This window comes from Antechinus flavipes, chromosome 3 (genome assembly GCF_016432865.1).
Source record: "Antechinus flavipes isolate AdamAnt ecotype Samford, QLD, Australia chromosome 3, AdamAnt_v2, whole genome shotgun sequence".
Classification (NCBI taxonomy): domain Eukaryota; kingdom Metazoa; phylum Chordata; class Mammalia; order Dasyuromorphia; family Dasyuridae; genus Antechinus; species Antechinus flavipes.
In genome coordinates, this window is record NC_067400.1 from 410,980,190 (window position 1) to 410,995,767 (window position 15,578).

General features: G+C 33.5%; 1 protein-coding gene across 3 annotated transcripts in view; it reads left to right on the top strand.

The window, feature by feature from the left end:
- CCDC141 (coiled-coil domain containing 141) overlaps positions 1–15,578 on the top strand; it is a 255,951-nt gene that overhangs the window by 57,294 nt on the left and 183,079 nt on the right. For all 3 annotated transcript variants that reach the window (XM_051986120.1, XM_051986121.1, XM_051986119.1), the window contains 2 exons: positions 8,225–8,333; positions 11,398–11,651. In XM_051986120.1, the coding sequence (XP_051842080.1) occupies positions 8,225–8,333; positions 11,398–11,651 (363 nt within the window). The remainder of the gene's footprint in view (positions 1–8,224; positions 8,334–11,397; positions 11,652–15,578) is intronic.

The following is a 15,578-nucleotide window of genomic DNA, read 5'->3' on the forward strand; positions in this document are numbered from 1 at the left end:
TTTCCTTTTATTGTTAATTAAACTAAAAGAGAATATACCTAACAGCCTTTCTCCCATTCCCCTCCTTCCTTGTTTCTCTTTAATTCCTATGACTCTTTGAGCTTACCATTTCAAAATATGAGACACTTAAAGAGCATTATAAATGGGAAATGTCACATTTTAGAGAAAGACAGTTATTGGGAATTTCATTTTTAACTTTCCTGTCAAGTTGGCAGCACATTTATTTTGATGTGAGATTGCTGTTTCATTATGATAAAGTACCAGCTTCAAAGAATATGACATCCTCAAATTCAAAAATCAGAACACAGATCCCAAATATTGAAGCTCAGAGGATTAGTTATGGGAAATAAAGATTTGGAGGAGACATGCTCATGTGTCATGAGCTTGTTTAACAGCAAGAAGGGACAGAAGAAGCTTTATACTGCTTAAATATTTATTTTTGAGCACAGGTCCAAGAAACTATCTGTTTTGCAGTCTTTGTTGGGGAAATCATATATATTTCATTTTTTCCACCTTTCTAGTCCGACTTCCTCCAAGATATACCCATGTATATAGGTTATGCCTGATTTATTTTGATGAGGTCCCACTAGGTGTCACTGGCAGAGAGAGCCAGAAATATTGATAAAATTATTCCCTGAAGCAAGCAGGGAAGGGCACTGATGGGGATCAGTTTAACCTTATAGTTCCACCCTCTGTGGAGATTGTATGTAGCCCCCTCTTGCTGTGTACAGCCAGAAATCCAAGTTATATCAAATCCCTGAGATTAAATTTCCCCTAGAAATCTGTCCATGATCCCTGCCATCTTTGTTGAACCCCTTTTGAGTTAAGCCCACCATAGCTTCTACCTCACCCCCATTCCTTGTGCCATCTTCTCTCTCATCCCCATCCCCACCCTCATGTCTCATGGTGTCTTTCTCCTTTTTACAGCTAAATAACTTGTAGGATGCTAAATCTCTCTATAAAGTTAGTTTGTCAGGCAAGGGCATACTCCCACCAAATGGAGTATACCCTTTCTCCTGGTTAATTGTGAGTTCCACTAGGGAACCTGGTCTTCTTCATTGTTAATTATCAAAACCATTTTGGTGTCTAACTATATGATTTCCAAACTCTATTTCATATTTACCACTCCTAGTGCCGGCTGTACCTATTCATTTTGTCTGTAACCTCTTCTCCTAAATAAACCTACCTTTTGCCAAAGAGAATGGCAATTGTGAATTCTTCACATGACCAAATGCTAATATTTGATGACTATTGCTCTCCTCAATTTCATCATTTGGTTCCTGAATCCTAAACATATCATTTGGAACTAGGAATTGCTACCCTGAACATATCAGTTTTATCTTAGGAAACAGATCCATGCACATATAATATATATGTTACAATATGGTACATTTATTTTATATTATTAAACATATAATAATACATGCTACATTCAATTGCTTACTTGTGTTAAAATTTCCCTTAATTCCATGTATATAACTATATATTTCGATTAATATTTTTTCTCTATCTCCCCTCTCCCCTTTCTGTATGTGCTTTTTTCTTGTTTCTCTCTCTGTCTGTCTCTCTGTCTCTATCTCTATCTCTCTGTCCCTCTCTCTCACAGACACATATACACACACCCACACACAACACAATCTTCTAAATAAGAAAGAAGGTCTTTCCTTGATTTTAGGAGTATATAATATGATCAATAAGATGAAAAAGATTTATCTCACTGAATACATGAGAAACTTACAAGTGAACAACTTTTGTCAAGCCCATACTTTCATTACCATAAATAGATGTTTCATGGATTTCTCTGGCCAAAACATTTATTAGATGGTGAGCAGTCTGATTATAAGCCTTTCTGTTCTGAGTACTTTATAAATTAAATATTTGTAAAATGATCATCACAGTCTCTGACACATATTAGGCTTTTTAAAAATGCTTGTTCCATACTATTAATGAATTCCCTGAGAAAAAATCTCCATTGTCAGATGGATTTACAAGTGAATTCTATTAAACATTTAAAGAACAATTAATTCCAATATTGTACAAACTATTTGGAAAAACAAGGGAAGAAGGAGTTCTAAAAAACTCCTTTTATGACATATATATGGTGTGGATACCTAAACCAGGTAGAATCAAAGCAGAGAAAGGAAATTATAGATTTCCCTAATGAATTTTGATACAAAAATCTTAGACAAAATGTTAGCAAAGAGATTACAGCAATTTATCAGGATAATACACTGTGACCAAATAGGATTTATACCAGGGATTCAGGGCTGGTTCAATATTAGGAAAACTAGAAGCATAATTGACTGTATCAGGTAACCAAACTAATAGAAATCATATGATTATATTAAAAGATGCAGAAAAATACATTTGACAAAAATCCAAAACCCATTCCTATTAAAAATACTAGACAGCATAGAATAAGTGGCATTTTCCTTAAAATGATAAGTAGCATCTGTCTAAAACCATCAACAAGCATCATATGTAATGGGGATAAATTAGAAGCATTCCCAGTAAGATAAGGGGGAAACAAGGTTGCCCACTATCACCATTACTATTCAATACTGTTTTAGAAATGTTAGCTTTAGCAATAAGAGAAGAAAAATAAATTGAAGGAATTAAAACAGTTAATAAGGAAAAAAGAACATCACTTTTTGCAGATATGATGGTATATGTAGAGAATCCTAGAAAACCAACTAAAAACTACTAGAAACAATTAACAACTTTAGCAAATTTGCAAGATACAAAATAAATCCACATAAATCATTGGCATTTCTATTTGTTACCAACAAAATCCAGTAATAAGAGACAGAAAGAGAAATTCAATTTGAAATAACTATAGATAATATAAAATATTTGGGAGTCTACCTGCCAACACAAAGCCAGGAACTATATGAACACAATTATAAAACACTTTCTACACAAATAAAGTTAGATTTAAACAAGTGGAAGAATATTAAGTGCTCATGGGGAGCTTAAGTAATATAATAAAAATGACAATTCTACATAAATTAATTTACTTATTCAGTGTCATACCAATCAAACTGCTAAGAAATTACTTTATAGAGCTAGAAAAAGATAACAATTTATCTAGAAGAACAAAAGGTCAAGAATTTCAAGGGAATAAATGAAAAAATGTAAATGAAAGTCGTTTATCTGTATCAGACTTAAAATTATATTATAAAGCAGTGTTAATCAACCATTGATAAATGGTCAAAGGATATGAACAGACAATTTTCAGATGAAGAAATTGAAATCATTTCTAGTTACATGAAAAGGTGAAAAAACCACCTCTAAATCACTATTGACCAAAGAAATACAAATTAAGACAACTCTGTGGTACCACTACACACCTTTCAGATTCGCTAAAATGACAGGGAAAGACAATGATAAATGTTGCAGAGGGATGTGGGAAAACTGGTACACTAATACATTGTATGTAGAATTGTGAACTGATCCAACCATTCTGGAGATCAATTTGGAACTATGTCTGAAGGGCTATCAAACTGTCAAACCCTTTGATCCAGCAGTATCTTTACTGGGTCTGTATCTCAAGGAGATCATAAAAAAGGAGAAAGGACCCACATGTACAAAACTGTTTGTGGTAGCCCTTTTTGTGGTGTTAAGGAACTGGAAACTGAGTGGATGTCTATCAATTAGAGAATGGATGAATAAGTTATGGAATATGAATATAACAGAATACTATTGTTCTGTAAGAAATGACCAGCAGAATGATTTCAGAAAGGCCTGGAGAGACTTACATGAACTAATGCTAAGTGAAGTGAGTAGAACCAGGAAATCATTGTACACAGCAACAAGACTATGATGATCAATTTTGATGGATGTGACTTTTCAATAAGGAGGCGATTCAGGCCAATTCCAATAGACTTGTGATGGAGAGAGCCACACATCCAGAAAGAGGACTATGGGGACAGACTGAATATGGATCACAGCATAATATTCATATTTTCAACTTTTTTGTTGTTCTTTGCCTTTTTTTTCTTTTTTTTTCTCTTTTTTCCCTTTTAAATCTGATTTTTTTTCTTGTGCAGATAAATATGAAAATGTATTTAGAAGAATAACACATTTAACCTATATTGAATTGCTTTCTGGAGGAAAGGAGGGGGAAGGGAGGGAAAAACATTTGGAGCACAAGGTTTTGCAAGAGTGAATGTTAAAAGCTATCTTTGCATATATTTTGAAAATAAAAAGCCATTATTAAGAAATAAAATAAAATAAAATAAATTTCAATAAAAATAAATGCCTGTTTCCTTCACCTTTCTGTAGTAAATAGCCAGACCTTTGGAAGATATACAGAGTATGTATTTAAAACTTTATAATTTTTAATGTGTCACTATTTTTTCTTTTCTCAATGGATAATGGAGGATATGGAAAGAAGGAGAAAATTTGGAGCTAAAAAAATTTTTTTTTTAATTTTGAAAAAAACTTATGTTTATTGGAACATCCCAGAGTTTATCCTCCAGTATCATGGTTCTTTAAAATCTTAGGCTATTTCTATATTTTCTCATTTCAATGCAATTCAAGGCAAAAGATGTTAGGCATTGGGAATGCAAAACAATAACAACAACAACAACAACAACAACAAACAAACAAACAAAAAACCCTCCAAAACCAAGCAACAACAAAATCAAAACAGTCTCTACCCTCTAGGTACTGAAATTTCCTGGGAGGAAAATGCATATTTATAGATAAAACAATCAATTTACTCTTATAAATGAATAGGAGCTTCTCTTTGCAGGTAGCACTTGAGTAGAGCACCTAGAGATTACAAGAGGGGAAGAGCGTGTCTTTCTGCAATGGGAGAGTGTTTGATGGGCAAGGTGCTAATGTAGGGATGTTTTTGTTTGTCCTTCTTTCTGGAAGAGGACCATAACATCAGGGGACCTGATGTCATGACATGTAAGTGAATTGGATTTAAGTGAAGGAAGGCTGTGCAAGGTCACCTGCCTCACTTTCCCCTCCAGAGCCATTTGGATCCAGTGGCCAGATACAGATCAGGACATCTGAAGATGGCCCTGGTGAAATGAGAGACCCTGGCCTTTTTATGCTAAGGTCTTCAATAAGTCTCAATCTGACTAAGGCAACACTCTTTTCATGATTAAGGCTAGGTAGCAATTGAGGTAAAGAATCTTCTCTTTCACTAGTCAAAAAATAAATCTAAATAAAAAATTAATAAATCTGGTAAGGGGAAGACTCCAGGGTTTCTGGCTAAAGCAGAAGTGTTGAGTTAGGATTACTTACAAAGTATTTACTTTCTAATGGGAAAGACACATGTATGCATACACATGAGATAGGACCTTGTGTGTGATTTCATTGATAAAGAGAATCCCCATTGAAGAAATTTCTTATTCCAATGAAAGTCAGAAAAATCTTTGAAACTTATAGTCCAGTGGAATTGCTAAGAGAAAAGAGAGGATATGTGATCTGACCAGCAGCTCACAGAAGGTATCTGTCAGAAGAGATCAGTTCAACTAATTATTATGCTTTGGCTACTTCATTTTGAATGTTAGTATATACGCAATTATATATCTATATCTAAATTTATACCTATCTATATCTATTACTATATATCGAGAGAGAGGGAGAGGAATAGGGAGAGGGGGAAAGAAGGAGAAGTAAAGAGGGAGAGGGAGAGAGGGAGAGGGAGAGAAAGAAAAGATAAATGGGAAGAAAGAATAAATGAAAGAACCTAACCTCTCTAACTGGAGACAGAGAGTGGGTCCAGAAAGGATCCTTCATATAGAAGGTGGTTCCTAAGAGACATCTTGAAGGAAGAAGAGGTATTCCATGAGCTGGAAGAGAAAGAAGGGGTGAACAATAAATTCAATTTATGGGAAACAGCCAGTGCAAAGGCATAGAGACAGGAAATAGAAATATATGAAGAACAGAAAGACAATTTCTTGTTTATCAATCAATACTTGATATCAGATTTTTAGAGGACAAGTAATGTACACTGAATCTAAAAAGGAAGGTTGGAGGCAGTTTGTGAAGAATTGTAAAAGTTAAATTATTTAGTTTATATTTTTATCCTAGAGGCAATAGGAAACTACCGAATTTTATTAAGTAGGGAAGAAGTGTTCCAGAATTCTGGAGAAATGTACTTGAAACAAGAATGTTAACTGATTTAAGAAAAGTAAATGAACAGATGGAAACTATGGGAACTCTTCAGCCTGGACTTCCATCTCTACTCAATTGCCTAGAGAAATTGCCTCTTTGGGTTATAGACATTAAGGATTGTTTCTATTCTATGTCCCTCTCCCAAGAAAACTGGAGAATTATTAATTACCATGCTAAACTAGAAAGCCATTGTCTTATCAATTCCGTTGTCTTATCTTACACCTTGTTGTAAGAATCCTTGTTTCAAGTACATTTCTCCAGAATTCTGGCCCATTACAAAAAAGCACACTAGATCTAAGCTTTAAAAATTACTTTGACAGTAGTGTGGAGAGCAGACTAGAGTAAGGAAAGAGTTGAGGCAGGGAGACTAAATAGGAGACTGTTGCAATGATCTCTGCACCAAGGAAATGCCTATGTGAAAAGAGAGAAGGGCTCTGATGTGAGGATGTAGATGTACATACAGCAAAAGTGACAATTGATAAGATATATAAAATGAGAGAAATTGAAGAGTCTTGCATGACAGGGAAGTTAAGAACACTAGAAACTGAAAGAATAGAAGTTCCTTCGGTAGACCTAGGAAATTTTTTTTTAAAGGAATGGGTTTGGGAAGAAGGGTAAGATAATTTATATTTGGGGTTTGTTGAGGAGAAAGAAAGAGGGAAGGGAACAAAGGTTATTAAATACCTACTATAGCTCTGTATTAAATGCTTTTCAAATATTATCTCATTTGATTCTCACAATCTTGTAAAGTAGCTGCTATTATTTTCCTTTGAAATAAGAGGGATTTTTTTTGGTAGTTGCTATTATTGTTGTTGTTTTAGTGCCTTATCCAGAGTCAAATAGGTAATAAGTATCTGAGGCTGGATTTGACTTCAATTCTTCCTGATTCCCCACAATCTTCAATCTACCATGCTACATAGCTTTTGAATTTGAGATATGTCTAGGACATCGTACCCATTATTTGGTTGGTGGTGTGAGACTCAAGAGTGAAACTGAGACTGTATATGTAAATCTGTAAATTATCTGCATAGAGATTACAATTAAAATAATGGGAATTGAAGAGGTAATTAACAGAGTATTAAGAGAAAAAATGATGGGTTTGGGATAAACTCATAGTTTCAGAGGGCATGATTTTTTCCAATATATATTTTTTGTTAAATACTTTCCAACCACATATAAAAACATTTTTAACATTTGTTTTTTAAAATTCTCAGTTCTAAATTCTTTCTCCCTCCCCCATTCCTTGAGAAGGCACTAATATTGATTATTCATATGAAATATTGCAAAACATATCTCCATATTAGCCATGTTGCAAAAGAAGGCACAAAGAAAAAAAACAAGAAAAATAAAAAAGTATAAAAAATATGCTTCAATATGTATTCAGAGTTTATCAGTAAACAGCATTTTTATCATGGATCCTTCAGAATTGATTTGGATTATTGTCTTGATCACAGAAGCTAAATCTTTCACAGTTGATCATGCTTCCAATTTTGCTCTTCTCCTGTGTACAGTGTTTTCTTGGTTCTGTCCATTTCACTTTGTCTGAGTTTAGAAAAGTCTTTCCAGGTTTTTCTAAAGTCTCTCTGTTTGTCATTCTTTATTGCACAAGAGTATTTCATCACAATAATGTACCACAAGTTATTCAGTCACTTCACAATTAATGGACATCTGCTCTATTTCTTTGCCACTACAAAAAGAGCTCCTATAAAAATGTTCTTTATCTTTTTCTGGATTGTCTTGGCAAGAAGAGTAGAAACAATAGCGATGATGATGAAAGTAATTTTCTAAAGATGGCAGCATCAATAGCTGGGGAAATTAGGAAGTAGCAGTGAAGCTGCTTGAAGAAATTCAGGGATTACGAAAGCTGGAAAGGATGTCTTCCAGGAATGGGGCACAATCTAAGCAAATTCTTAGAGGTAGGAGATGGAATTCAGTGTACAAAGAATAGCAAAAAGACCAGTGTAGTGGAACATGGAATGCATGAAAAATAATAATGTCACAATGAAATATAATAGTAAAACCTTGGTAAAGGTTCAAATAGCCAAATGTTTTTCAAATGTCCTTTTTTGGTGTGTATTTTCTCTTGCAGTTTGCTATTAAAATAGACCAAGCTGAAGACTTCCTGCAGAACACCCAAGAGTTTGAGAATGCTGAATCCTTAAAATCTCTTCTTCAACTCCATGAAAGCCATTCTAAAGGTAAGAGAAACATTTACTACAACTGAGCAGCTCATCATGTGCTTTTAGAGATTTAAAAGAGTAAATTCAGGAATACAGATTTATGGCACTTTTCAATTCTTTTCTTATATATGTTATGATTTATATATAGTTCTGACCATAGCAGAACTAAGGTTTCCATAAGAGATTGTAATCATCTTCAGTGAATGATTATTATAAGGTTCAATTGAGCATAACCAGTTTTACATAAGATCTCTAGAGAAGGAATAAGCCCTGTTTCATTTAGAAACTAACGTAGCTTTCTATTTAAAAAAAAAAAAGGAAAGGAAAGGCATTTATGTTTCACTTTCCATTCTCCTCCACATTCAGGCATGAAAATCCAAAAAAAATATGACACGTAAGTAATGGAAATTGACACAGTGGATAGATTACTGGGCTTAGAATCAGGAACATTTATCTTCATGAATTTGAATCTGGCCTTAGATGCTCACTAGCTGTGTGACCCTGGGAAAATCACTTAATTCTGTTGCCTCAGTTTCCTCATCTGTGTAATGAGCTAGAGAAGGAAATGGCAAACTATTCCAGTTTCTTTGCTAAGAAAACCCCAAAAATGAGATCATGGAGAATATCAAGAGAAATAGGTTTCTGACTAGAGTTAGCAGGGTAGGCTTTCATCAGATTGGAATGGTCAATCTGTTTATTTAGACACTTTCTTCTGTGGAAGAGATGATAGGTAATAACAAAAAAGTCACTCATCCTACCCCAGCCCCCTAGCTATTCTATGACAAATTGATTTTTCCTAAGTTAGATCTGGAAATTTTGTCACTTAAAAGTAAAGACAAAAAAGCAAAAGCAGCTTGAGGCCATGGGAATAAAAGGTGATTCCTTTGGGGTGGAAGCCACAGAGAAGCTAATCTGGGATATGGCTATAGTACTGGTTTCATATTTTAACACGTTTTTCTTTTCTTTAGAGACTGATTATTTTACTCTTACAATAGGGATCACAAAGACTGCCATTATCTTATAAATTTTGGTATTCTAGGGTAAAACCCTGACTTTTACTCCTCTAGTTATATCTCTGAGTGGGATGGAAAAGTTATCAGTCAGCATCCTCTCCTTTCATTTAAATCCTAATGGCATCAGAATAATGACATATGTTTTTAAGGACTTCAAATGGTGCTATTAATGATTATTTGCCAATTACTAATGGTCATGTAGTTTTGGAAATTCTAAAGAACAGAGAAGTTAATTTTTTCTATATAGATTTTGAGATCCCAACATACCTAGCTGAAATTTTAAGTGGCTGCTGCTGTGCAGGCCCTTGCAACTGGCTGGTACCATCAACAGCATGTCAGTGTTCCGGATTAAAGCAGCAAGTCACATTTTTTTTCATACTGCAATAATCTAGCTGGGTCCAAGGCAAGGGACATCACATGAAATTCTTCAGGGGACTAAGGAGTGAATCAAGCTCAGGTAACAAAGATGGGTTCTACAGTCTCAATTCAATATGCACTGGGCTGACATGTTCATCATGTCAGCAATTTGAACATTAAAGATCTGACAGTGATTGATGCTTTTTACTGATAGGAGCTTCATAATTATAGCCATCAAAGGCAAGTGTTTGTCAGAAAGATAAGAGGCCTAGTAAAAGACAGACTTTCCCAAAGGGGTTTGAGGATGGAGGTAGAAAGGAGAAGTTAGTCATCACAGTCTTTTTGTTCCCTTCCTTCTACTATTTAGCATTCAAAACAACAATGAGCCAGTTTACAGACAGCTGAGAAAAAGAATCTTAATTTCAGTATTGTGGAAATGGTTTAGGAGACTCACCTGTTGGGTCTCTCTGAAGTCCATATAAATGGATGCAATGTTGTCTGGGAGCAAGAGCCAGGTCTACTGACTAAAAGTCATTAAAATCACAGTCATATAATTCTCATAGGGCAGTTGGAACAAGCCCCAATGAAAAGAGATTAAGAAGCAGCAAAGTCTAAGGAAGAAATCTTGACCTAACCAAGAAACAACAAATGGGACAGTTTTCTTGTGCCTCATCTTTCCAACCATAAAATGGGAATCATGAGACAGCCTTACTGGGATCTGAAGAGAAATAATTATGTGGTGTTAATATAAAAAAAATTCAAGAATGGAATTCTGAGTTGGCTCTTGTAAGAATTTATGAAACAAATTACTTAAATCGTTTCTTACAACTTTTACTACCAACAAACACATTCTGAGATGTTGAATGAGTCATAAAGTATTAGGATGATGCAAATGCAAATGTATAAGACTACATCATACCTCAACTAAATGGTAATCTTACCTTAATTAGTTCAACTATGTTTTTCTAATACCCAGTAGTGCCAGATCTCTTGTTTAGTATAGCCAAAAAACCTACAAAATACCCTTAAATATATGTTTGAAAAAATCATTCATAATATTCATAATGATCATAGTAGTTAATTATTATTTTAAATTTTATTAGATAAATTTTTTGATGCCTTTGTTTTTACATTATTCATTTCTGAATAGAAGTTTCACTCTAATCTCAATAATAAACTGAGTGTCCATTTTAATTGAGAAAAGGTCAGCAAAAATAATTGGTAGAGTTTCTGATTGTATGTAATTTTCTCTTCACTTGTTTCCTCTTGTCTCTCTGGTAGAAGAAGAGAAGGAAAATATAAATCATAAAAGTTTAAAAGATAAATTACAAATATCTTCCTTTACTGCAGGGGTGGGAAATGTCCAGCCCACAGGCCATATAAAGCCCATGAAATCATTTGCTAAGGCAACTGCAGTTGATGATGAAATGAAAGCTAGGAACAACTATTACCTACTACTTGAGTTCTGTAAGTTGGTAATTTTGTATGACCCACAAACGATGTTATAAATATCAAAATGGGCCATGGCAGAAAAAATATCTCCCACCCTTGCTTTCCTGATTAAAGTAGAAAATTTAAACAATTGATTCAAAGAATCACAGAATCTTAGAGTTGGAAAGAACCTTAGTCACTCAGCTTTTCTCCTCCAAAGATAGTTCCAAATATGTGAGAATGGTAATGAGATTCAATTTGCCATTTCTTTTTATTTCCAGAACTCTTAGGACGGTCCCTAACCCTCCTAAACAAAAGTCAACAACTGACTGAATTCATAGAAAAATTCAAGTGTGATGGACCTAATATGAACCCTAAGTTGATTCAGGGGGCTCATAGTAGTTGCTTGAAGATTGACAGCCTTCTTGAATTGCTACAAGACAGGAGGAGACAATTGGACAAATACCTAAAGCAGCAACACCAGGAGCTGGAGCAGGTCCTGCAAATTTGCCAATGGGACCAAGAAGAAAACCAGGTATTTATACTACAAGGGGTTACTGATGTGTGGCCTCAGCAGAGAGCCTTGGGGAATAATACTTGAATTAGTTGTACTCAGAAAAAATAGAGAACTGTGTTTCTTGGTCATTTAAATCCTTTATAATAATTAAAAATGGAGCTTTACAGAATGGCCAACTGTTGAATGACTCAAAGATATGTCTACATATAGATAAGGAATGCTTATAATACAACAGGCTTTGCAAAGTTTTGAAAATTGATTGGCTACATGTGCAGTAAACATGTGGAAAATAAAGCCTGAAAGGTGACACTCTTTTACCTTTCTAAATTTCAGGTTGCCTAGAGTTAAAATCAAACCAAAAACAAAAACACAATTTTATCAAAATAATTTATAATATATTAATTTAAAACTAGACTTTTTAACATGTTTGTGTGTGTCACAGACGCCTTTGTCTGTCTAGTGAAGACCTCTCTCAGAACAATGTTTCTAGCTATATAAGATTATAAAGGAAATCAAAAGATCATGAAAATGAAGATATATTTATTTTTCTTAGCTAATCATGAATATTTTGAAACGAATACCTTGACTTCTAAGAGGTCTGTACCATACAGGTTAAGAACTCTTGGTTTAAAAGTTGGTGGAAAGCAGAGGAATTTTTCTTAAGAAAAAATGATTTAAGGGAATTGGGTTTGGGGATGGTGGACTATAGGAAAATCGGAATCTATGAAAAAGAAGAAAAGTAAACATGTTTTCACTAGAAAATAAAAAGTTACTAATATCTCAAAATAAAAAAGCTAAATATTAAAAAAAACTTTAAAATGTTCTTCAGTTTAAAATAATAATTATGCTTTCTTTAGTGCTGAAGATTTTGATTAAGGCCTCCCTTTGGCTGCCCAATTCTTTCTGCATTTCTGCTTTATAGGAATGTTAATCTTTGCAGTCAGGTGCTTGTTATAGTCTAGGAATGTGTTGTGGGCATGATTACATTCAGAGGACAATATAAATGACATCCCTATCTTTTGTAGCTTTAACGTTTCTTCTCATGCAATGGAATAATGATTTTCTGAGGAAAAGAAAGATAACCCCCTTCTCAATGTTCTGTTAAAATAGATTATTTAGTTTAGTGCATAAAAAGTGATAAGATTCAGTTTAGTAATCCAGTTTGGTAACTCACTGCTTCTACTATATCAGGAAGTTCATAGAATTGATATTTTTAAGAATAGTATTTTATTTTTTCCAATTACATGTAAAAACAATTTTTAGTATTTATTTTAAAATATATTAAGTTCCAATTTTTCTTTCTCCATAACCCTCCCTAAAATGGTAAGCAATCTAATATTGTTATACATGTGAAATCATTTAAACATATTTCCATATTAATCATGTTGTGAAAGAAGAAAAAGACCAAAAGGAGAACTATAAAAAACAAACAAAATGAAAACAATATGCTTTGATCTGAATTCAGACTATATCAGTTTTTTTCTGGATTTGAATAGTATTTTTCATTATGAGTCCTTTGGAATTGCCTTGGAATTGCTGGGAAAAACTAAATTATTCATAGTTGATCATCACACAATGTTGTTGTTAAACTGTGTATAAAGTTCTCCTCGTTTGCTGACTTCATTTTGCATCAGTTCATGTAAATCCTTCCAGATTTTTCAGAAATATGTCTGCTCATCATTTCTAAGAGCACAATGATATTTCATCACATTCACACATCACAACTTATTCAAGCCATTCTCCATGTCACCGACATACCCTCAGTGTTCAATTTTTTGCCACCAGAAAAGAGCTGCTATAAATATTTTTGGTACATGTAGGTACTTTTCTTTTTATGATCTTTTTGGGATACCTATATAATAGTGATATTGCTGGATCAAAATGTATGTACCATTTGATTATCCTTTGGGCATAGTTTCAAATTGCTCTCCAGAATGGTTGAATCAGTTCACAATTCCACCAACAATGCATTAGAATCTCAATTTCCTTACATTCTCTTCAACATTTATCATTTTTTTCTTTTCTGTCTATTAGCCAATTTGATAGCTGTGAGGTGGTATCTCAGAATTGTTTTAATTTGTACTTCTCTAATAAATAGTGATATAGACCATTTTTTCATAACTATAGATAATTTTGATTGTAGAATTGATTTTTGAAGGAAAATAAATATGGTCAAATATGATTGGAATTATTGGATTGTGAAATATCAGAACTAGAAAAAGCCATCTAGTCCTGATTAAATTAAATTGAAAAGCTTCTGCACAAATAAGATTAATGCATCTAGGATAAAAAAGGAAGGATTCAAATGGGAAAGAAAAACTTTGTATAAAATTTCTTGATATCCAAGACATAAAGACAACCTGTGTATATGAATGTGTGTGCATGTAATACTCAGCATATATACATATATGTGTGTGTGTGTGTTATATTATGTATTATATACATATATACATTTCCTGGCTTAGTGAATGGATAAACTCTAATGAATTTAATGAATGGGTAGCTAAACTCATTAGATAGAGTCCTGGCCTGGAGTCAGAAAGACTCATCTCTTCCAGAATTTAAATTTGGCTTCAAATACCTACTAATTCAGTGACCTCCACAATTCACTTAACCCTGTTTACCTCAGTTTCCTCATCTATAAAATGAGCTGGAGAAGGAAATGGCAAATCACTCCAGTATCTTTGCCAAGAAAATCCTAAATGGGGTCACAAAGAGTCATGACTAAAATAACTGAACAGTTACAAAAACCTTTAATGAATAAATATAAAAATTCATATATATGTATGAATATGCACATACACACATGAATGCACACACATATATATACACATGTGTATAGCGTACACATGTGTATGTTGGTGAGGGATATGGATCAATATAATTATTTTGGGAAGCAATTTGGAATTATGCAAATAAAATGATTAGGATATCTATATCCTTTTGACCCAGATATTATAACTACAAGGCTTATATCTCAATTAGGTCATTAATCAGAAGATAGTCCATAAATATAGTAAAATATTAATAATTTTACTTTTTGATAGGAAAGAATCAAAACAAAGTCGATATCCATGGATTGGCTAAATAAATTGTGCTATATGAATGTAATAGTATATTATCATCATAAGAAATGGTGAATAGGATGAATACAGAGAAGCATGAAAAGATCCATATGAAATGATTTGGAGTTGACTAATTAGAACTAAGAAAACAATATATACAATGACTACATCAATATAAGTGGAAAGAATAAAAAATAATCAAATATGAAGTTGTAAAATTATAAAGAATTAAACAAGAATACAAAGAAAACAAAGAATAAAGTGGAAACAATGTGAGATCTGGTGTCAAGAGAGATTTAGTTTAAAATTATGTCTTTGACAGTTATTACTTGTGTGAACAGGGACAAATCACTTAACCATCTGTAAAAATGGGACAATAATGCTTTTAGTGTCCACCTCATGGGGTGCCATGAGACTCAAAGATGATAATATATGTGAGCTTTTGCAAATCTTAAAGCAAAATATAAAGTTAGTTGTAATTGTAATTAACAAATTAAAATCTCAGTCTTCTATTGCCTTTTCCATACCGTTTTGCACTGTGCAAAGGTATTTCTAATGGTTTGTTTTATAATGATTTTTTTACTTTGGATTGCACAAAAATCTGGCTAAAATACTATATCTCACAGTACTAAAAATTGGGCCAAAGAGACAGCTAGGTGATGCATTGGATAGAGCACAAGCCCTGAAATCAAAAGGACACAGGTTCAAATTTGGCCTCAGACACTTAACACTTCCTGGTTGTACGACCCTGAGCAAGTCACTTACCCCAATTACCTCAGGGGGAAAAAAAAGTTGGGCCAAAAAGCAAAAAAAATAAAATTCCATTGAATTATGATATCACATAAGAGAAACAAAAAAGTTTAGCAGAATGGAAGACAAG